This window comes from Eptatretus burgeri, chromosome 15, assembly GCF_056783735.1.
Source record: "Eptatretus burgeri isolate ZD-2024b chromosome 15, Ebu_testis_v1, whole genome shotgun sequence".
Lineage (NCBI taxonomy): Eukaryota > Metazoa > Chordata > Myxini > Myxiniformes > Myxinidae > Eptatretus > Eptatretus burgeri.
In genome coordinates this window covers 12,068,941-12,091,880 of record NC_140975.1, presented here as the reverse complement: position 1 = coordinate 12,091,880, position 22,940 = coordinate 12,068,941, and the positions used below count along the sequence as shown (strand labels likewise).

At 48.5% G+C, this 22,940-nt stretch overlaps 3 protein-coding genes across 12 annotated transcripts in view; 1 reads left to right on the top strand and 2 right to left on the bottom strand.

The window, feature by feature from the left end:
- Positions 1–14,355, top strand: part of NOB1 (NIN1 (RPN12) binding protein 1 homolog) — a 41,381-nt gene extending 27,026 nt beyond the window's left edge. For both annotated transcript variants that reach the window (XM_085856677.1, XM_085856678.1), the window contains exons 6-10: positions 12,902–13,064; positions 13,163–13,302; positions 13,504–13,601; positions 13,740–13,884; positions 13,983–14,355. In XM_085856677.1, the coding sequence (XP_085712803.1) occupies positions 12,902–13,064; positions 13,163–13,302; positions 13,504–13,601; positions 13,740–13,884; positions 13,983–14,255 (819 nt within the window). In that variant the 3' untranslated portion in view covers positions 14,256–14,355. The remainder of the gene's footprint in view (positions 1–12,901; positions 13,065–13,162; positions 13,303–13,503; positions 13,602–13,739; positions 13,885–13,982) is intronic.
- LOC147011525 (uncharacterized) lies at positions 1,015–12,487 on the bottom strand. The gene is made up of 7 exons (XM_085857883.1): positions 12,480–12,487; positions 11,508–11,511; positions 11,163–11,417; positions 11,071–11,116; positions 10,841–11,024; positions 10,611–10,794; positions 1,015–10,564 (listed from the first exon to the last, which is right to left on the bottom strand). Exons 1-7 carry the CDS (start codon positions 12,485–12,487, stop codon positions 10,316–10,318), a joined length of 930 nt encoding a protein of 309 aa, XP_085714009.1. The 3' UTR covers positions 1,015–10,315.
- A 185-nt stretch (positions 14,356–14,540) lies between the features above and the next one.
- The window catches only part of PRP4K (pre-mRNA processing factor kinase PRP4K), a 35,034-nt gene continuing 26,634 nt past the window's right edge, over positions 14,541–22,940 (bottom strand). For 2 of the 9 annotated variants that reach the window (XM_085856671.1, XM_085856676.1), the window contains exons 6-16: positions 22,579–22,660; positions 21,519–21,729; positions 21,274–21,350; positions 20,662–20,752; positions 20,072–20,219; positions 19,018–19,155; positions 18,605–18,758; positions 18,294–18,408; positions 17,946–18,097; positions 17,355–17,441; positions 14,541–17,236 (exon numbers count right to left, since the gene is read on the bottom strand). In XM_085856671.1, coding sequence (XP_085712797.1) covers positions 17,030–17,236; positions 17,355–17,441; positions 17,946–18,097; positions 18,294–18,408; positions 18,605–18,758; positions 19,018–19,155; positions 20,072–20,219; positions 20,662–20,752; positions 21,274–21,350; positions 21,519–21,729; positions 22,579–22,660 — 1,462 coding nt within the window. In that variant the 3' untranslated portion in view covers positions 14,541–17,029. Of the gene's footprint in view, positions 17,237–17,354; positions 17,442–17,945; positions 18,098–18,293; positions 18,409–18,537; positions 18,759–19,017; positions 19,156–20,071; positions 20,220–20,661; positions 20,753–21,273; positions 21,351–21,518; positions 21,730–22,578; positions 22,661–22,940 lie in introns of those variants that run through there. The other 7 variants (XR_015051619.1, XR_015051620.1, XR_015051618.1 and 4 more) reach the window with 7 other exon arrangements.

The window sequence follows — 22,940 nt, the reverse complement described above, 5'->3', positions numbered from 1 at the left end:
GTTGGAGGAAGTGGAGAGGGGAGACCAGTCTCGAAGTTTGGCTACTTGAAGTCCCTGCCAGTCGGCCTAAGTGAAAATGCCAGACTCGATGGTGCTGAGGTGGTTCTTAACAGCGAGAGAGAAGTCTACTTTGACAAGCACGTGGTCAGAAGAACCGATTGGAGCGGAGGAAGAACAGCATGTATTTTCAGAGAAATTTGTCATCAGATCCAGAAGAGATGAAGTACCGTTGGTTGAGATCTGGGTCAGGAAGTTGACAGATTGTGTGAGTCGCAGAAATCTTTTGCTGAAGTTCCATGTCAGGTGAGAGAGGTACCTACACCCAGCCAACTGGCATGATGACAATGAAAGTCTCCACATATGAGGAAGAGAGAGTTGGGATGAGAGGATAGAAGTTGGTCCATGTTTTCGGTGAGCGAAATGTAAATGGAGGAGTCATTGTTTGGTGGACGAAACACACAAAAAACATGAGGTGGGAGTGGAGGAGAAGCTGTAGCCAGAGGTATTCCTTGAGGGTGTGTGAGAGAGAGGGCAGTGCATGGTGAGTGAGGAATAGTCTTTGATGGAGAGCAACTCCGCCACCAGGACGAGGCTCAGGTCTGTCATACCGGAGGAGGGAGTAACCAGGGAGATATACTAGGGGTAAGTTTAAAATGACAATATTTACCATTAATCATGTTGTGGGGGAGGGAGTGTGAGTTGCGTGGGCTGAGAGTGCCATTATAAATACAGTACACTGCCTATTTCACCCGTCCCCCATGTAGTGGAAGACAGAGTTTTGCAATCACAACTGTCTGTCTGAGGGCCGTAACTTTTTGTTGCCATTTGATCTTTTATCAAATTTTCAACAAAGCTTTATTCTGAGAATATAGAGAAAACAAATTCATAATTTTGTTAAATTAAATTTCATTATTCCACCCTTTTTTCTCAGCAACTTTTCTTTTCCAATTGACATTGTCAGGGAAGCAGATCCACCCCCTCCCCCCCCCCACCCCCAATGGAGAATATTTTAATAATTGTGCCGTCATAGGTCACATGATATGGCAGCAATCTTGGATTAAACTCACAAAATTAAAGCATTATATATCTGAAACGACTGAATGGAAATATTTGAAACTTGACATCTCATTCTACTCCCGAGGAATAGAGGATTGTAATGACGACGTCATTGGTGAAGTGCTTGGTCAGCCGTAAATGGTTTAATTGAAATCCTTGTTTATTGTTGAGATTCGGTTTGTATACCCAGGCCGTAAGATTTTTACCACTTGAGCTTTTGTCAAGAAATCTTCAACAAACATTGATTATGACATTGTGGAGAACACAAATGAATAAAATGTAGACTTGATTTTACCTGTTGTTTTGGTCAAATTTAGTTGGAGTTCAAAGCGGACATGGATAGGCTTTGCATTTTCAGACGCTTTCTTGTTTTTGTTTGGTTTTGGGGCCACAAATGAAATTGTACTCTATTTTTGTGTGTATTGTTGCATGGAGAAGGGTGTGTGCATGCACGTGTGTAATGACCACCACCGCTGCTAGCTAAATGCATTAACAGGAAATGGAACAAACCCAACTCCTCTCTTCTGCGGATATTTCTCGTGTTCCTATATTTACGTGAGTCCGATTTGCATTTCGGAACACAATGATGGTTAACCATCTTGAAATTGCTACTCTTTTGCTCAAATGAAGATTATGTTTAAAAGACCATTTGAATTGAATTTCACACAAGGAACGGAAGGTAAGCGACTGTCAAGCCAAACTGAGTCACTGTAAATGCATTCACAGTGCGTGCGTAAAAGGCCTCATTTAGCATTCATGTCATTTTGGAAGTCCCGTATTGTTGCTGTGGGCCGCCCTCACCAGTCTGATTGACGGGTTATCCCACCCATACATCTTGGCCCTTCATTACCCTCCATGGAGGAATGCAGTTATGCCTACTTTATGGAATCCTTTCAAATTGTGAAAGTTGAGTAGTCATGGACTTTCTCACTGGAAAAATGTTTGAATAGTCAGTGTATTGAGCTTAAACCAATTTTGAGTAAACTGTATGAACAGAAGGAGAATTAAACAGGCTATTTTGTATCTCAGTTGTGTAGCTTAGCAATTCTGTCCATGTCCAATTACCTCTGCCACCGAAGGTGGAAGGAAGTTATGCTTTCACCCCTGCCTGGCTTTCTTTTTGTTTGTTTGTGTACAGGACATCTCAAAAAATTGTGGACGGATTCGGACAAAACTTGGTGGACACGGGTGTGTGGCAAGGATGAATTGATTACATTTTGGTGAAGATCCTGATCTTGATACGAGAGTTTAATTTTTTAAGTGATTCTTCACAATTGAGAGAGAAGCCTGGTGTTGGTTAGCGGTTAGGGTGGTGGCTTGGGATCCAAGGGTCCTGAGTTTGAGCCCCGTTGGCCACTGAATTAACACCAGGGGGTTGACTCAGCCTGTCATCCTTCTGAGGTCAGCAAAAGGAGCACCAGTATACTGGTAATAGGGGCACTGCATCAGCGGCATAGCCACACCCATAACCAATGATGCAACCAGCAGCCAAAAAGGCAGCACACGATGGGAACCTTTGAGAGATGGTGCAAAAAAACGATGGATCGCATGACATTTCAAAAAATTATTGGCCCCGATATGTTCGACTGGTTCAGGCATTGCATGGCCAAGGTACACGCTCTCGACCGAGTGCCCTTCTTGTTTAACGTGAAATCCTCCGCAGACATCCATCGGAAGATTCATTTATTTATTTGTAAACCTTGTCATCCAAAACCCATCCTTGTGATAGTCTTGTGATAAGAATGTGTTTCTCATTTTGGCTCCTTCATGATTCGTGTTCTCAACGTATAATTTATTGCTCAGTATTTTAATAAGTAATGTTGTACCTTGTCTTTTATTGCCGTTTCCTTGTATTGAATCTCTGTTTGTGTGGTGACGTTTTCTCTTCCCACCCCTGGTGAAGGAAAGGAAGCCCTCGTTAAAAAAATGAGAAATACCATTCGACCCATTCCATATGTATGGGATGGGTGAGAAATGTTTGTGCATTCCATTTATGCACCTGTATAAATATAATTACCTCACCTGGAATGGCAACGGTGACCTGTAACCACAGCAACTCGTGCGACATGGGTTTTGACGAACTAATCAATGGCTACACATCCATCACAGAAGTGCATGAAATGTGTATATTGTTGCGAATTCACACCCGCCAGCGTGCGGACGGCCACGTCACTCGAATCGCGACCGCATCGCCCACCGGACGGACAATTCAGTCGTGACCCTCCGGGAACTATCGCCCGGAGCCAGTCACGGGTGGGCCTTTCGACCTCACCACAATCGTGCCAATCGGCCACCCACGTAGGATAGGGTTGTTCGCCAAACTCGACCTACCTAAGTACCCATGCGGATGGTAAACCGGGCGATCGTACCTCGCCGCAGGTCGACTCCGGACACGAGCCGCTTGGGCGGCCCGTTCCGTACTATCGGGATAACTGAGCGGTGTTATCGTCGACCTCGGCGGTTCAGATTATTTACCGGGCGTTTTGCACCCACTACAAACCCTTTACGTGAAGCAGGATGGAGGGTCAATAAAGAAAAGACGAAGCGAAACGGGAAAACAGTTCACACAAAGCAAATATATATATACACACAAAAAGCAAATGCAAGAAGAAAAGCAGTTAAAACCGACTACGCGCACACACGGCAACACTTATACAGTTCTACTTTACGAGACACGGCGCCACAAGATCCATACAAAAACCCCGAAAAGAAAAATGGTGACTTCTCTTTGGGCCGTCGAGTCCCTCTCCCACGTCCGTCGGCATGGTCGCGCCTGGCCGCGACTCCAATCCCTGGCGTGGTAGGCGAGTCCTCTCCGTCGTGCCTCGCGCCGGCACGTGTTGGCCGCTCGACACCACGGACGGGGTTTCCGGCGCTATCTCAGCGCGGATAGAAAAGGGGGGGGGGGGAACGTGGTTGCTCGAGGTCGTGGTGTGGGGAATGGCAGATGCTCCGTCCCGCCAGCGGGGTATCGGGACCGCGCCACAGAAGACCAGGCCAGCGGCCACCACGAAGGAGACGAAGACGAGGAGAGCAAGAGCCAGAGAGAAAAAGACGAAGTTAGCAAGAGCACCAGAAGCGCTCCGCCCGTGTCCGACTTTAATAGCCTGGGGCTCCGCCCTTCACTCCCGCCCCCGTTTTCGGCTCCACCCTCTTTCGAGAGGGTTCTCGAAGAGGGGCGTTCCCTCACCCCGACCGCCTCACGCTGGTCATCCACCAATCTGCGGCGAGCTGCCCTTCCTCCTTCCTTCACACCAAGCGTGGGGAAAAACAGGCGGGAAAACCTGCGCATCCTCGCAGTTCTCTCCTTTGCGCCTTTGTTTGCCTTTCGGGAGCGGATGTAGTGGCGAAGATGTAGTGGCGTAGATGGTGGAGGTGACGTGGTTGCAGTGTGGTTGGTGCTGTGATGGGGGTGGCGTGGTTGCTGAAATGTTGTGTTTGAAATAAAAGATAGAAAAAGAAAAACGCCCAACTCAAAGCGTCGCCGCCCGGATGGATCACATAAATTCCCTCTATACAACGGGTTTGGGCTAACTACACATGTACCTATGAAGATATCTCACCTGAGGGTCCTTTATGGTGTAATGCGAATTTCCACAGCCGTAACACTACCCCCTCCCCTTTTTACAGACTCGTCCCGAGTCGTCAAATTCTCGTGTGCCATCATGTGTAGTTCTCCCCTAGTACGTTTTACCTACAGATCCCTGAGTGCGACATTCATGTTATTCGTGTCCTCAAAATAAATAACCTGAGGGCTGAGTAACTAACTAAACAAACCCACTCACACGGACGACTTAAATAAAATTGCCAGCGCTAAGACATACATGCCGGGGGGCACAAAACACATTTACAATTCACAACTTAACCTTAACTTACAAATTTCACACCAAAACATGGCCCAGGATCAATGGACTCTGCAGGGAGCAAAACAAAAGTCAACTGGCGCACGGGCCGCCACTGCAGGCCCGTGTTGTAACTGCTAACAGGATAGTTCGTGCAGCTTGCAAACTGTTGCTTTCCGATGATCCCGGCGCGCATGGAAATGAACAAGGGGGGGCAAATCAAAACCGAACGGGGCTGGTGGACATGGGCAGTGTTCATGGCATGGCAAAGGCAGCAGGCAAACACAGCCTGCAGAACAAGGCCGTTGCAGGCAACAGCTGCAGCCGATCCGGCCGGTACAGGCCTCGCAGCAAAACCAACAGCCAGCAGATGAAGTTGGCAGACACCTTGCCTTGAGATGGAGGTTGGTGGAGGGAGTGCGGTGGTGCTGGCCACTCAAAAGGCGGGCCCTCCCACCTATCGCCTTTGCCTGTCACTGTACCTACCCACTCCCTTAATTTGTAAAACCCAATTTAGCCCCAATTAATTTTTTTGTTTTTATTTTTTTTACTTCTCCCTATAAATCGTCCCCTAACCTCCTTTACTGTCTTTGTTCGGCTAACCTATCGTCCCCTAGCCTACTCCCAATCCCTACGTTCCCTTCCCGGAGGGGACTAAGGGAGAGCTAGCGTCCTGTGTCGAGGCCCAACGAAGCCTCAGGATGGCCTCCCCAGACTTCAGCGATCTTTAACCCAAAGTGGGTCCAGTGGCCCACAACATGAGCGAAGGGATGGATGGTGCGGAGGGGTACACTTCCTAATCTACACTAACCATTAACTCTTAAACTACCCCGGGGCTTTCAACAAGTGCCTCTCGCTTAAACTATTGGTTCTAACAACCCAGATTCCCGTCGCCTGTGTTGGTGTCCTCTCAATTTCGGGCCTCGCCCCCCAATTTTCTTCCCGTGCCCTCATACGGTTTCATGGCTGGGACGCGTGGCTCCCTTGGCAGGCACTACCCTCTGCCGATTCTCCGACGATGGCACGCCTGGGCACTACACTGCCTCCGAGCCTACCAGCTCCCTAAACACCAGGGAGTGCCCTCCCTGGCAACTCCCCTGAAACGCTCACGTGGCAGGCTGGCTTCCCGGGCCCCTTTCCGAGGGTCACCCATGCCCACAACACTGCCCACGCGGCTAACGGCGCCCCGGGCCCCCGCATCATGTGGGCGCACCCATGCCCACTGTCGGCCCCCCATGGGCCCTTGGCCGACTTGCCCGGTACCCGGGGTACCTACTCAGCGATACTCACCTTTCGCAGCCACGCTCCCAGCCCATCAACAGGGCTCCTGCACCCCTCCAAATGGGTATCGAGCCTACATTCCCACCAACAGCAAAACGACCTCCATTTTTGTTAATTTGACTACCCCAGCTAACTCACTTTACACTGACCCCGGGGTCCCTTGGGCGGGAGTCACTTCTCCACCCAATCACTCGTCGCACCATGCATTCCACATTCGCTCCATACACACAGACCCGCTGGCCTCACTCACTCAACAAGTACACTTCCGCTCTTCAACTCGCACATCGCTGAATCCTGCCATCCTGCTGACGACATCCCCTAACTACCTAGTGCTCCCACGTCGTCCCTTAAAATACAGCACGTTTATTTTAACACTACGTAGCTAAGCTACATCCCCTCTACACATCCACAGTCTGTCACTGTCCTCCAAATCCTCAAATATTATTTCCCATCCTAAATCTCATCTAAATCCCTCGACCTAATCCATTCCACGGGCCCCATGAGGACTTACCCCTGCCCCATGAAGCCGGTTAAACTAAGCTAACCCTTCCCCCTAACTAGTTGTATCCTGTACCCGGTCAAGGGGGTCTTCCACCCCTTGCCCAGGGAATCCTGTTCACTCGAAAGCGAGGCTTGCTTTTCCTTTACAAAAAAATGCACGGCATTTTTACAAAAAAAAATTTTTTTGTAAAAAAATTTTACAAAAAAAAAAAATTTTTTACAAAATTTTTTTTACAAAAAAACTAGCACGGCAACTTGCAACCTGCGCACCAGCACGGCAATTCACAGCTGCGCACCTTTGGCGTGACGTCATGGCAGCTGTTCGCGTCCCTCGTCCCTCTTGGACGGCACCATCCGGCAGGGATTCACCCTCCTGCCGGATTCCAACCATGCACGCAGCCATGACATCACCCGGCGCATAAAAAAAACACAAGCCTCGCATCTCGAGGGGTTCCCCACGCGAACACATGTGCTCTGCCCGTTGGAGCTTAACACACACACGCCCGCGTGGAGAACCCATCCGGTCCGAATTTGAAATCCTGCCTAAACTTTGTCCGTCGCGGGATCGGCAACATTCACCGCGCTCGTTTCCGGACCGGGTTTCACTCCCGCAAGCGAGCACGTGGCGGCCTCCTGCGCTGCACGGCCCGAACCTCGCGCTGGCTGCTGGGTGAACCCGTCGCGGTCCCCGTTGAAACTACGGCCGCTATCCAGCCCTTGTCCCTCTGTCGCCGTTGTCGTCGCCATTCCACCCACGCACACCTGCGTGTTACGACGCTCACACACCACTCCATTACACTTAAACCGGGAGACGCGGCTGCGTGCTCCCGCATGCTGACCGTCACCTCCCTCACATACCGCTCTCTCACACACACGGTCTCTCTCACACTCGGCCGCTCACTCACTCGTACCATTTCCCTCACACAAACCATACCACTCACACACGCGGGGGCACTCGCCCGCGGTGCCTCACTCCCACACAGCTGTTCGCACACGCGTGGCCTCTTCCACCTGCGGTGCCCCTTTCACACACGGCGTGCTGGGAAGCACGCTCTTCGGCACACTTGCCACCACACCACTCACATGCGGGGTCACTTCCACACACAGGGGCGCACTCACACCTTGCACCACACACACCGGGACAACCACACTGGGGATTAGTGCCACCACAAGGGGTTCCAGGGCCTCTATACCCCCCAAGCTCCGTGTGCACCCATTCGCAGCACTCCTCCCCTCAACCTCGCAAAGCACGACCGAACCCACCTGGTCGTGATCCCCCTCAAGGGGGCAAACTCCCTCCTCTCGTTCCTGGAGGAGGCCATCCAGTTGCCCGCACCGGGTCTCTAACCAGTCCGCCAGCTCCCCCTCATGGTCCTCCACTACCTCAATGTGTGTGTGTTCGTAACTAACCCCGTCCAATTCACTCTCTATCTCCCGTGTCTCTGGCAATACTTTCATTTCCTTCTTTGTCTTTGTTACTTCCCTCGTCTCCTTTTTTATTTGTGTCTCCTTTATCAGGGCCCGCCCCAATTGTTCCTTCATCCGACGAGTGGCGTCAATCAAGTCCTGCACCACCAACATTGCTCCTTGTGGTGCTGTCACACATCCCACCTTATTACGTTGTTCTACTTCCTGGCTCCTTCCGAGTCGTTCCTCCTCTCGGAACTTCCTGAGTTCTTCGTTCTCCCTCCGGAGTTTTTCAATCTCCGTGGACTCCAATCTTGCTCCCCGTTTTCGTTGTTCAATTTCCAACTCACATTGTTCTTGTTTTCTACCCCACAGTTTCTCCTGCTCTTCATTTTCCAATCATCGTTTCTTTCAATTGGCTCATTTCCTTCTTGTGTTTCATTCGCTGTTCTCTCATGTCTTTCCTTCTCCAGTTTCGTTGTTTGCTTCATTTGGTTAATCTCCCTTTTGTGTTTCATTTGCTGTACTCTCACTACTCTTCCTTGTTTCCTCTCCTGTCTTTCCTTCTCCAGTTTCGTGGTTTTCTTCATTTGGTTCATCTCCATTTTGTGTTTCATTTGCTGTTCTTTGTCTATCTCCTCGCACTCCAGCCTCGCCTTTTCTTTCAATTGGTCAACCTCAGCTTCATGTTCTTTTTGTTTTCTATCCTATTGTCTCTCTTGTTCCTCATTCTGCAATCTCGTGGTTTTCTTCAATTGACTAATTTCCTTCTCCTGTCTCATTTTGTTCTTTCAGTACTCTTTCTTGTTCCTTATTCTTTAATCTGGCCTTCGCTTCCAGCTGTTCAATCTGTACAGTGTGGTTCCTTCTTCTTTCAACGTCCTCAGCCCGTTTTGTAATTCCATCTTTGTTCTGGTGTTTCCGTAACTCGGAAGCTTTTTTTTTCTAATTCCGTCCTCAATTTGCATGCTTCTTCACTCATTTCATCCCTTCTTTCCACTGCTTACCTCCTCAATTCGTCCCTTTTTTTTATACTGTATTCCTTTAGTTTTTTCTGCCATTCCTTTCCCATTCTTATCTCCCCTTCCAGGATTTCTCTTTTAAACTGGCCTGCCCTTACATCTCGCTTCAGTAGTTCCAATTCCCCATCTTGTTTGCGTTTTTCCTTTTCTAGCTTTGTTTTCCTTTCTTCTTCCTCCCTCAATTCTCCCTGCAGTTCTTTGAACTGTTCAGACTTTTCCAGCAATTCTTCCGTCCTTTCCTCCAGCTGTCTCTCTCCTCTTTTTATCTTCCATTCTAGGCTCTTTCCTGATTGCCTGTTCTTATCTCTTCCTTTAATTGTTCCAACTCCCCATCATGTTCACATTTTTTCTCTTCCAACTGTATTTCCCTCACTCTCCCCTCCAGTTCTTTGAACCGCCTTGCTTCCTCCAATAATTTTTCCATTAGTTGTTTTACTTCCAAGTCATGCTCCTTTTGTTTCTTTTTGAGCTCGGTTTTCCATTCTTCCTCCCATTGTTTCCTATCCTGGGAGATACCAATCTGCTGTTCCTCTATTCTTTTTTTCAGTTTGCTCTTCGCATATTCCAACTGACGGGTATAAAACACTACCAAATTCTTTTTCCCACATAGTTTGTCGACTCTGTTGGCCAAGTCATGTTTTCGCCACCGAATTCGTTCCAGTAAATCGTCCAATCGCTGTGTCCCCCCGTACACGTAATTTTTCTGAAGCTCGTCTACGTGCCGTTGTGACTCGTCCACTCCACTTTGCACCTCCTCGATATATTCTTCATAACGCTTCACCTTTTCCAAGACATCCCCCAATTGTGCCTGAAGCCTGCCAATGCTCGCATAGTCATCCTGCCATGCCTGCCATGGCACATGCCGTGACTACGTGACTTGAACCGGTGACTGGGAGCTCACGCCTCGTGCTGTGCCGTTAGTTGTGCTATTAATATCAGCCCGCTCCGTGCTACGCTGAGGTGCGATCGCGCTGCCATTGTGCGACTCCGTTTGCCGGCAAAGTTCGTGCTCAAGCCGCTCCCACTGACCACAGTTAGTGGTGGGGTTATAATTATAAAAAGAACCGACCTGGGCCATGGATCCTACATTTCTACACATATACATTTCTACCCCCGGCACCCGCTCGCCTTGAGACGCCATCTTATTTCTCGTAAGGGGTTAATTTAAATTGCTCGTAATTTGGAGGGAATCGGGGGTCGCTCCTCTCACACCCCTGGACCGCTTCCCCGTGAATTTAGCTTGGAGGCGGGGCGGATTCGAATCCCACGACCTGACACCAGTGTTGCGAGGAGGGGGATGGGTTCGTGTCCCACGACCTGACACCAGTGTTGCGAGGAGGGGGATGGGTTCGTGTCCCACGACCTGACACCAGTGTTGCGAGGAGGGGGATGGGTTCGTGTCCCACGACCTGACACCAGTGTTGCGAGGAGGGGGATGGGTTCGTGTCCCACGACCTGACACCAGTGTTGCGAGAAGGGGGATGGGTTCGTGTCCCACGACCTGACACCAGTGTTGCGAGGAGGGGGATGGGTTCGTGTCCCACGACCTGACACCAGTGTTGCGAGGAGGGGGATGGGTTCGTGTCCCACGACCTGACACCAGTGTTGCGAGGAGGGGGATGGGTTCGTGTCCCACGACCTGACACCAGTGTTGCGAGGAGGGGGATGGGTTCGTGTCCCACGACCTGACACCAGTGTTGCGAGGAGGGGGATAGGTTCGTGTCCCACGACCTGACACCAGTGTTGCGAGGAGGGGGATGGGTTCGTGTCCCACGACCTGACACCAGTGTTGCGAGGAGGGGGATGGGTTCGTGTCCCACGACCTGACACCAGTGTTGCGAGGAGGGGGATGGGTTCGTGTCCCACGACCTGACACCAGTGTTGCGAGGAGGGGGATGGGTTCGTGTCCCACGACCTGACACCAGTGTCGCGAGGAAGGGGATGGGTTCGTGTCCCACGACCTGACACCAGTGTTGCGAGGAGGGGGATGGGTTCGTGTCCCACGACCTGACACCAGTGTTGCAAGGAAGGGGATGGGTTCGTGTCCCACGACCTGACACCAGTGTTGCGAGGAGGGGGATGGGTTCGTGTCCCACGACCTGACACCAGTGTTGCGAGGAGGGGGATGGGTTCGTGTCCCACGACCTGACACCAGTGTTGCGAGGAGGGGGATGGGTTCGTGTCCCACGACCTGACACCAGTGTTGCGAATTCGCGCCCGCCGGCGTGCGGACGGCCACGTCACTCGAATCGCGACCGCGTCGCCCACTGGATGGACAATTCAGTCGTGACCCTCCAGGAACTATCGCCTAGAGCCAGTCACGGGTGGGCCTTTCGACCTCACCACAATCGTGCCAATCGGCCACCCGCGTAGGATAGGGTTGTTCGCCAAACCCGACCTCCCTGAGTACCCACGCGGATAGTAAACCGGGCGATCGTACCTCGCCGCAGGTCAACTCCGGACACGAGCCGCTTGGGCGGCCCGTTCCGTACTATCAGGATAACCGAGCGGTGTTATTGGCGACCTCGGCGGTTCAGATTATTTACCGGGTGTTTTGCACCCACTACGAACCCTTTACGTGAAGCAGGATGGAGGGTCAATAAAGAAAAGACGAAGCGAAACGGGAAAACAGTTCACACAAAGCACATTTATACAGCCATACACAAAAAGCAAATGCAAGAAGAAAAGCAGTTAAAACTGACTACGCGCACACACTGCAACACTTATAAGTTCTACTTTACGAGACACGGCGCCACAAGATCCATAAAAAAACCCTGAAAAGAAAAATGGTGACTTCCCTTTGGGCCGTCGAGTCCCTCTCCCACGTCCGTCGGCGTGGTCGCGCCTGGCCGCGACTCCGATCCCTGGTGTGGTAGGCGAGTCCTCTCCGGCGTGCCTCGCGCCGGCACGTGTTGGCCGCTCGACGCCACGGACAGGGTTTCCGGCGTTATCTCAGCGCGGATAGAAGGGGGGGGGGAAGAAACGTGGTTGCTAGAGGTGGTGGTGTGGGGAATGGCAGACGCTCCGTCCCGCCAGCGGATCTCGGGACCGCACCACAGAAGACCAGGCCAGCGGCCACCACGAAGAGGAGACGAAGACGAGGAGAACAAGAGCCAGAGCCAGAGAAAACGAAGTTAGCAAGAGCACCAAAAGCGCTCCGCCCGTGTCCGACTTTAATAGCCCGAGGCTCCGCCCTTCACTCCCGCCCCCGTTTTCGGCTCCACCCTCCTTCGAGAGGGTTCTCGAAGAGGGGCGTTCCCTCACCCCGACCGTCTCACGCTGGTCATCCACCAATCGGCGGCAAGCTGCCCTTCCTCCTTCCTTCACACCAAGCGTGGGGAAAAATGGTGGGAAAAACAGGTGGGAAAACCTGCGCATGCTCGTGTTCCCTCCTTTGCGCCTTTGTTTGCCGTTCGGGAGGGAACGTAGTGGCGAAGATGTAGTAGCGTAGATGGTGGAGGTAGCGTGGTTGCAGTGTGGTTGGCGCTGTGATGGGGATGGCGTGGTTGTTGAAATGTGTGTTTGAAATAAAAGATAGAAAAAGAAAAACGCCTAACTCAAAGCGTCGCAGCCCAGATGGATCACATAAATTCCCTCGATACAACGGGTTTGGGCTAACTACACATGTACCTCTGAAGATATCTCACCTGAGGGTCCTTTATGGTGTAATGCGAATTTCCACAGCCGTAACAATGTATTAGTTAAGACGAAGATGAGCTGAAAGTGGAAAAATAAAAAAAACAAGTGGAATTGTGAAGTTTGATTGTCTTTTACCTGTTGGTTCTGTGCCAGTTGAATGTGGTGAAAGAAAAGAACAAGACACAGAATGAACAGCAAGGACTTCTGAAGGAAGAACATACAAATGGTGAAGAAGCCGAGCAATTCCAACAAGATTTGCTGAACGTGAAAGATCGCAGTGAAGGAAGTGGATCTGAGGAAGTAACCAGTGACACAGGTATATTTTGAACTCCACTCTCTTCCTCCTCCAACTGCATCAAACATTTACATGAACAATATTTGCACTAATAGATGACATTTACTCTTCAATTTGAGATGAGGAAAGTGAAGATGACGATGATGATGAGGGCTGGATCACACCGAGCAACATCCGAGAGTTGCGGGATGATTTGTGCAAGGAGGAATTGGTGGAGGGAACTAAAGTTGCATGTCTCACTACCGACTTCGCAATGCAGGTTGGACCTTGGGCGAGGTTAGAATTCCTCACTTTTATGTGGACTTTTGAGCTAATCTATTTTTGTCACACACTGATGATGGTTTTATTAATCTTATTGGGGTGAGTTCACTGGTCTGATCTTTGCTCCTTAAGAACATCTGGAAAGGTTGATTAATGGTAAAATGCCTGACCTACCCTTTGCAATTTATCCATCATTCAGAACGTTCTGCTCAACCTGGGTTTGTCAGTCATGTCCGTAACAGGCTTGCGTGTCCGTGAAGCTCGAACCTTCACCCTACGCTGTTTTGCTTGCTTCACGTGAGGATTTGGCCCCTCTTTCTCTTGCTTGGCAGATAAGAATGAAATATTGAAGGCAGTGATGATAAATATTAACTTTTCTTCTTATCAAAATGGTGGAGCATGATTCACCTCTGGTGATTTGGACATCCATTGCAGACTAACTTGGGACATGCAAAAGCAGTTTTGCCCTCGCTGTGGTAATGCCACCTTGAAAAGAGTGCCTGTGTCACGTGGTTCTGATGGCTCACTGGTCCTGTACTTGTCAAGAAACCCCAAAGTCTTGAATCGCCGTGGACTCAAGGTAGACCCTTCAGATGTAGTTAAAGTTCCAATCTGGCCCAAACCATCCATTGAACAAAGGAAAAGATGACATGCCCCTTCCCTTTTTTTTCTCTTCAGTTTTCTCTGCCAATGCCGAAGGGTGGAAAGCATGCCCATAACCCGATATTGTGCGCCGACCAGCGCTTGGCACACGAGAAGGTGTCACGCAAGGCTCTCGCCCGCACCGCTGCCCTGGAGCCAGACTACGATGCTGGTATCTCCCCCTTTGCCGTTCATGACCTGTACAGCCGATCGGCCACACTGGGGGTCAAGCGTCCCGGCTTCGGTTCCGGGCGACAGAGGATGAACCCCAACACACCACGGAGCCGCTTTGGCCCAAAGCGTAGATGATCAATGGAATGTAAAACCATTTAATTATTTCACTTGTACAGCTAAAATGGAAGATTGCATATGGAATTTTGGCAAACATGAAATTGAGCACATCTCTCGACTTGGTTTACTGTGCATTTCCTATGAGTGTGTGATAGTATTCCAGATGCCCTTTGTTTACTTATGATCATTCAATTTTGCATTTAAGGTATCCAAGCAAGTTGGCTGGCTCAAAATGAATGGCAATGCCCCCAAAACCTTTGTGGAGGAAGGCTAAGGAAGTAGCATGGTGACCATGAGGCAAGATTTAAGGAAAAACAATCCACATTTATTAACTTTGAGGACAGGTAAACAGATCTTAAAACAATGCCAGGCAGCATGGTTTAAAAAAAAAAAAGAGCTATCCCAGACCCTTCCCTCCAATCAGGAAGTCCACAAGAAAGCCTTCACAAAAGCAGTTCTTAAAAACCATAAAGGCAGCTAAACATGGAATTCACAAATGCTGCTGGTACTCAGTACACTGAAGGTAAGGGGGGAGGAGGGGCGGTTGTGAAGAACGTTACACCAAATATGGTGCATATCTGTTACATCTCATTGAGGAATGAGTCAGCTTCAATGTATTAAAGTTCAGACAGGTGTACTTGTACTGGCCACATTTGTCATTATCAAAAAAAAAAAAAAAAAGGCAAATTTCTTTATGGGCAGACATTTTGCAGACCATCCCAAAATAATGGAACATGAGGGGGAAAAGTTCCTCACAACATTGAAATTGTTTTGAACAAACATATATATATATATATATATATAGATCGATATATTGGTACTCAAAGAAGAACATCCCTCTTACCTTCAGTGTACTGAAAAGACCACTAAGGTATGAGGGACAGGTGGGGAGGGTAGGGGTCGCTGTTTGGAGGATGCTGGCAAAGGAAACCCCGCACCCTGCCAGGCCAAGCTCCGTGTCCCTCTGGCCCTAACCTGTGGGAAATGCAGGCAGAGACACAACTGTACCCAATTTCTATCAGGCCACCCCCCCATCCCCACAACCCCATTGCCATTCCAGAATGCCATCTTTCCTGAAAAACAAAAAGACTGCCCTAAATTGGGATCTTAGACCTGTAAACCCAGAGCCCAAAAAGCATTCAATACATTATGGTCAAACTATGTGCCATAGAAATAACCTTCCCACTGTGGCCAAGGCTCTCATGATACTGCCTCTCTTAATGCTCTAACATCCAGCATTAATGGCAATTAAAATTCATAGCATGGGATAATGAAAACAACTGGGGGGGGATTCAATACACAGCTCGCTAACGTTCAGACCAAGCATAGTCAAAAGTTAGAAAGCAATGCAGTTAAGAATCAAACGGTGAAGAGACCCCCCCAAAAAAATAAAGATGACAATAAACAGACTCTATGAAAGGTCATTAATCTGACAGCTGTTCCCCCTCAGCACCCTTCCCAACTCCCATCCCATAAAGCAGCCCTGAGGGAGCGGCAGTTCTACAAACCCGCTGTCTCGCTTGTACACTCGGGTCTGCGCCGAACCTCGCCGCTCGTACACACCGCTCTGCCATTCCCAGCAACCACTCAGCTCTCCTCAGCCAAACCAAGACCCCCCCCACAACCCCCACAACGTGATAAATCACCCAGCCCAAATTCCATCAAGCATCAGTGCATGGAAAGCTGGGGTGTTGGAGAGAACGGGGAAGGAAAGTCAAGACTGAAGGGAAAAAGGTCAGGAGAGAACAAAAATAAAATTAAAAAAAACAAACAAACAAATCAATGATGGCACAACACAAACAACAATGAAAACATCGCCCTTCAAAAGGTTCGCACATCAAGCGAGTCACATGATGCACACTGCACATGTATTTCTCAAGCTCACACCATTTCCTTTAAATTTCAGGTGACTCGCATGGGAAGGAGGGTGGTGACGAGAAAACTACTCGTTTTGGATCATTCCATTAATACATCGCAACAAATTATCCGGATCTGAAAAAAAAAAGCTTCTCTCAAACAATTCCCGAGATCACATTTTGGACGCGATCAAGCCAGAAGTTAAATGAACTGCCGTATTTGCCTTGTCCAGACAAGTTTTGTATTTCCACCGGCATTCTTAAACTGACAGGGCCCAGATCTGACAGGCATACGTGTCGTGTGGCCGACAGCATCGCACGCACGATCGATATCCTTTGTGGGAGGAAAAGAAATTTGCAATGGGGATTTGATACAAGTATGGAATTCCTAAGTTTAACTAGTTTGTATCTGCAAGGATTTCCACACGGCCAAGTAAAGAACCGAGAATGAACAATTCAAATCAGCCATCATTCTTCAATTTGAGATGAGGAACAACAGAAATGCACTAACTTCAATACAACAGAAATGCGCTAACGGAACCAACATACCACGTTGTACTTTTTTGGATGAGGTTAGAGACCCACGGTATGGAAGTGCATAACCTAGCTTTATACACTGCCACTGTGAACTCCACAATGTCTATTCCCAAAGAAGACCCCGAGCGGTATTATGGCGATCCACATTGCTTTGCGAACACTAGTTCTGGGAAGCGTGTGTTAGTCCGGGAGATGGAAGGAAGTTCGGGATGCAAGGAAGTTTTCCTTCAGGATCCGAGGAAAAATAAAATAAAAAGTTTAAAATATTAAATGGAGATGGGTTGTTTAATCAAATTCCCAAATACGAGTACAACCAGCGAAACAAACAACATGAAAATAAGAAACGTCAAAATTCCCGTAAACGGAGCATTATGTACAATGTCCCGCACTCTGTGCCGCTCAAACTATCTTCTCCTGAATGAAGGGATGCTGCAGAGCATGATTGATGGAGATCCGTTTGGCCGGATCCAGCATGAGGATTTGTTCCAGCAGATCCCTCAACTGATGGACTTTCTTTCGTTGTTCCTCAGGCAGGCGCTGGAAGCCCACGAGGTCAGACAGCAGGTCCTTGGTAGGGTTAATTGTGCTCATGATGGTCACCTTCTCCTGAGGACATTGTGCGAAGGTGGCAAGTGGACAGCAATGAAGGAGAACAACCAAGATATCACACACAGCAAGAATGTGGATTGCTTATTCTGTCAATACTCAGTTGGTGTAACCTTACCCTCTCTGTGATTTTGTCAACCTCGATGTGTGTGAAGTTGAGATTTTGGTCAAAGTGCTGGTCCTTGAACATGCCTTTGCGGATCATCTGCAGAAATGACACCACCAAAACACAAGTAAAGAAAAATCCACTTATAAAGGCTGATCAATTAGTCCCCAGATTTGGACTCATTTTACAATGAGTCGTTCAGTCATGAGAATTGTGGCCAAATGGGGGGAGGGTCGTTTCTGTGGCCAAACGGGGGGGAGGGGCGTTTCTGTGGCCAAACGGGGGGAGGGGCGTTTCTGTGGCCAAACGGGGGGGGAGGGGCGTTTCTGTGGCCAAACGGGGGGGGGGGAGGGGCGTTTCTGTGGCCAAATGGGGGAGGGGCGTTTCTGTGGCCAAACGGGGGGGAGGGGCGTTTTTGTAGCCAAATGGGGGGAGGGGAAGAAAGTGTTTCTGGGGCTAAACATGGAGGGAGGTGCGGGAGTGGCTAAACTTTGGAGAATGGTGTGGGCGTCGCTCAACAAAATAAGGCGTAGCACGGGTCATATCATGCCGGGACCATGAGCCAAGTATTCCGGTGAACACAAAAAGCATCGGACGTCCTACCTTGTTTGGCATCTTTCCTTTCAGATCCATCATAAACTTCAGCATATGGTTATTGGTCTTGCCCGGGAAGAGGATTTTCCCCGTGTAGAGCTCGTACAGGGTACAGCCAACAGACCACAAGTCGATGGCATAATCATACGGTTTCCCGATGACTGTCAGAAAACGAGGAACATAATGATCAAAATGCTCCAATCAGATTGCATTATAAACACTTCACAAGACTAATGGAAGCAACACTACAAGGCTCAAAACACTGTGGAAAACCCAACAAAAGCGTTTGATCCTCAACATGGCACATACGTCCCGAGTATGATGACGCAGACACTAAGATAGCATCCTCCGACTCACCAATTTCCGGGGCACGATAGAATCGGCTGACGAGGTACGGGGTTATGTCACAATCGGCGATATGTGACGCTGAGCCAAAGTCGCACAACTTCAGAATCGTTTTCGATTCATTCACCTGGACAATAAGAAAGTGGGCCGTGGGGGAGGCAAGGTGGGAAGAGCAAGAGGAGAGCGATTTAACGTGCAGTTTTCAAACACGTATCCCCACCATTATGTTGCGTTTTAAATAGTCACAACCATTTACCCATTGAACAAGACAGTGGAAGTGGCAGACATGAAAGTGGAGAGTCGAAGCCGATTTGCAAACGCACCAGGATGTTGTCAGGTTTGATGTCTGCGTGCAAGATGTTACATTTCTTGAGTAGTTTTAGGGCCAGGAAAAGCTGCTGGCTATAAGAACGAACAGCTTTAATGTGCAGACCAACGTCCTTCCCATACTTCTTCAGAACCTCTCGCAGGTTCATGCTGCATACATGGAGCAATGTACAGATCAAGGGGTTTTAAAACGAGAATAAATGAATGAAATGAAGAGCACGCCAAAAATAACAACAAAACCCGCCATCAATGAGGTGGTGAAAACTGTGCGCATGCATGAGTGTTGGGGAGGGATGGGGTATGGACACCAAAAGTGGTGACAAGATATTTATGAAGGGGACAGGGGGAGGGGTTAAAATGAAGGGGACAGGAGTGCCGGGGGGGGGGGTAAATTGAAGGGATAATTTACCTGAGTGGCTCAAATACAAGGCAGAGATGTTGTTTGTGGGTAAAATGGCGAAACAATCTGACACAATGAAACTTGTCATCCGTGTCTGCATCGTTTAACTTCTTCAGGAACTCCAGCTCTTTCAAGCCTGTCTTTTGCCTGTAAACAAACACAAATAGGTCAACACTTGTGGGGGGTGAGGGGTGGAGGGGGAGGTGAGGGGGTTAAATTGCCAATTTGCATTTGGTGACTTTACAATAGATACTTCTTCTTTCGACAATGCCCTTCATTGGCAATCCGAGAAATTTGTCCGACTTTCCAAGCAGGGCGTTGCAAGCATTCCACGGTAAACAATTTAAGAAACTTTTTGCTTTTTGTTTTAGTTTTTGTCAATGCGACAGCAACACTGCCCAAGTGATGCCTTGGTCATACCAATTCACCGTACGGAAGGCCTGTCGTACGTCTCGTGGCAGAGGTCTCGAAGCGGAGACACATTTGTACTGCGAGACCTTGTCTTATCGAATGGAATCTCTGCTCGCCAAGTCTTTACCGTCTGGGCGATTAGCAGGGAGACAAGGAGAAGAAAAGGGTGTGGGGGAGGAGGGATGGGTGAGGAGGACGGAAGGGGAAAATCAGTGACCTAATGTGGCCTACAGATTCAAAAAACTCAGAATCCCTCATTCCTTGCTAAATTGTTCACCAATGTGCTGGAGGAGCCTTTCAAACAGAAGGAATCAAGTGGCAGAGGGTCCAGAGGTAGAAATCGCACCTTGTTGATGGACACAAAATTGGAGGCAAATGTGGAAGTAGTCGAGGGGTGGAGAAAAAAAAGACAAATAAAGTTTTTTTTTTTTAGCAAAAAATTGGAATACAAAAGGAAGGTATGAGGTTCTAAGAGAGAACAAAAAAAAAGTTAGGAAGCAGAGGCATCAAAACTGGGTTGCAAGCTTGCACAAGGGGAGGAGAAAGATGCCAAGACAAAATAAATTTGGCAAGATTTCAAAATAAATATACTTATAAAAAGAAAAGAAAAACAAGCACGAAGAAAGAAGGACAAAGTTTGGTGACAACGCACATGAGTTCGTTGTTGCGAATTATCTTGATGGCAACGTCTTGATTCCCCCGAGCGATGTCTCGAGCCCGGACCACGTTACTGAACACACCTTGACCGGTGTACCCGTACACATTGTAGCGTTTGTCGAGCACCTCACCGATGTTTACACCTACGGGTGGGGCAGGGAGGCATGCCGGCGCGATTATGTCGGTCATGTTCCATCACCATCAACTTGCTGCAAAGTCGGCATCATTCTACCCATGCGGTTATCCCCTGGAGATATCCCAGATGTTATGGAGGAAGAAATGGCCGACGATGAAGCAGCCAACGTGGTGCCCGGTCACATTTCAATTTCAAATAAATTGATGCAAATCTGTTGACAAGGATACACTTTTACACATTTATCATTGCACCCAAAAGCTTGACAATGTAGATTGAAGAACGCTTGCCTATTCTGGTGGCGTTATTGGTACAAGATCCGATAATGTACAACTGCAGTGTGTAAAAGCTGTATTTGAAGGATCAGACACAACAAGATAGCATTCTGTAACAACGGCAACGGACCAGCGTGCTAGGTTTCCGAAGATGATTTTTAAAATACTGGAGCTTACGGTAATATCCCTCGGAATCGGTCCAGTTGTCTCTGAGATTTGGATTCTCCTTGTAATCTTTCCCCACGCCAGCCACCCTCACCCTGGGGCTCTGAATGAACAGGTCAAAAAAAAACAAAACAAAAGTTAAACAAAGTACTACAGGTAGTGTGACAAATTCCAACCTATTCATCAAGAGAAGAAGCCTATTGCCAAATGTGATCGGCAGGTTTCATGGATCACACACTGGTATTAGTTCCCTGGGCCTTACTGGCTCTCACTATCAATGTCAAGCATGGTAATGTGGTGAAGACTATGGACTGGCATCCCAGAGGTTATGGGTTAAAATCCAACTCAAAGTAGATTTAGATTCTAAGCATCTGGAAACAGCTCATCTTTGAAGTACTGTGTCTCCATTGTGGTAAAAAAAAAAAAGTCAGCCGACTCGCCAATGACCTTCAGCGAATGGTAATCTGCCTGGTCTACCTGGACTTGTATTCGTAGCAATCAACCATAATCGGTAGCAATCATACGAGAGGAAAAAATGAGGGGTGAGAGAGAGAAGAGAACTTCCCAAAGTTAATATTTTTCGAAACCAATAAAAAGCATCCATGAAACAACACGCTCACTTACATCAAAATGCTCTGCAAACGTGTCATCAGACTCCACAAACATGTCAGGAACCAGGGGCTTTCTGGGTGCAGCATCTGCTGAACAATAAGGACAAGTCCAAATGAAGCAAAAAGTATCTCCAGATCCCAACATCAGCTCAGTTGTTCAGTTGATTAAAAATAAATGATTAATGGTACAAAAAAAATACCAGAATAAAAATGCTACGTTGCTCCGTCTCCCCGATTCAAATATTTTCACCAAATTACCAGCAATGCCCTCCAGCCACGCCATCTGGCGCATCTTGGCCACCATTGATGCTTCGAACGTATCCCGATTCTCAATCTGGTAAGCCTTGACATCGGCGGCGGCCCGTTCAAACAGCTCTTCTTCAGGGGATGGCGAGCGTGAACGCCCTGAGCTGTGCGGGCTGCTCGGCTCCGACTGCTGGCTGTCTGCATCTGGCTGCACCCGGTATTTCTGAAAGGCAATGTCATCGAGGTTGAAAACATCCAGGCTTGAAGTCAATCTGGGAAGATAAGGAGAAACAAACATCTCATATCCACCAAATTAAAAAAAAACATTCTGAGCTATGTGGTTACACGAGATCTCCACTTATACCTGCAGTGAAACAGTGAAACTTTGGAACGAAGCCCTAAACTCCATGACTCATCTCAGAATAAACCTAAGTGGAACATCTGCTCAAGGACAAGAATGTGAGGGTATGCATCAAGAGAAAGGAGAAAGGGAAACTGAAGGTCACGATTCCAACTTCGAATAACTGTGGTATGTCACTGCAAGTGCCTCGTCAAGATGCAACATGAAGAGGAGCTTTAGAGGTCGAGTCAGGTGAAGCCTCAGTAAATTGGCTCACCAGTATGGGTTCAATTCCCTTGGCTTTCTCGGATTTATCAGTTCCCCCTGGTAAAGTGGCAACCTGGTCAGGATTTATTATATCAGTCACAGAAGACATTCACGACCTGTCATGAGTGCCCCGATGCTCTGGAAGAAGCGTGGGCCTACCTACCTTCCCACCCCGAAGTACAGAACTGGTATAAATGATGTGCAGGATATCTTCAGTCATGTTCCATTGATTAAAACACTTCAAACATAATGACGGGTACCCGGGAGGAGGGGGGGTGGAGTATGTGTGTGTGCGTGTGCGTGTGCGTGTGCGTGTGCGTGTGCGTGTGTGTCTGCAAGTAGTCCAACGGTCTCGATTCTCAATTTCCAAATTGACAATGTGCGTGAAGTTACGTGGATCCCTGAGAAGTTATCCATCTTGTCACTGTGTGCAAGCCATGCCAGGAATGTAGCAATGCCGAGTACCTGCACAATCGCCATCCTCTGCATCCTGCGCTGCTCAATCACGTAATCCTCATCTTCTTCCTCCACATCCACGTCTTCAACGCTAATCACAGAAAGAAATCATTTGATCGCACTCAGCTCGCAGACATCATGAAATGTGAAGATGCTTTCCCACGCCATCCTACTATATTAAACAAGGAAATTCTCTGTACAACTGATAATTATAGAATCGAAAAGGGCTGGGCCAATATTCACCAAATTTTGCATACGTGCTCGCAGTACCCAGGGTCAGATCATGGGAACAAAATAATCCCTATCCTCACCGATCCCACTCCCCCCAACCCCTAGCAATGTTAATTGAGAATGGGGAGACGACTTGCGGT

What these genes read in the sequence shown, in the direction of transcription:
- LOC147011525 (XM_085857883.1), bottom strand. An exon ending in CCTCGCAACACTGGTGTCAG is followed by an intron (nt 10,795 to 10,840) that starts GTCGTGGGACAC and finishes CACTGGTGTCAG; the next exon opens with GTCGTGGGACACGAACCCAT. An exon ending in CCTCGCAACACTGGTGTCAG is followed by an intron (nt 10,565 to 10,610) that starts GTCGTGGGACAC and finishes CACTGGTGTCAG; the next exon opens with GTCGTGGGACACGAACCCAT.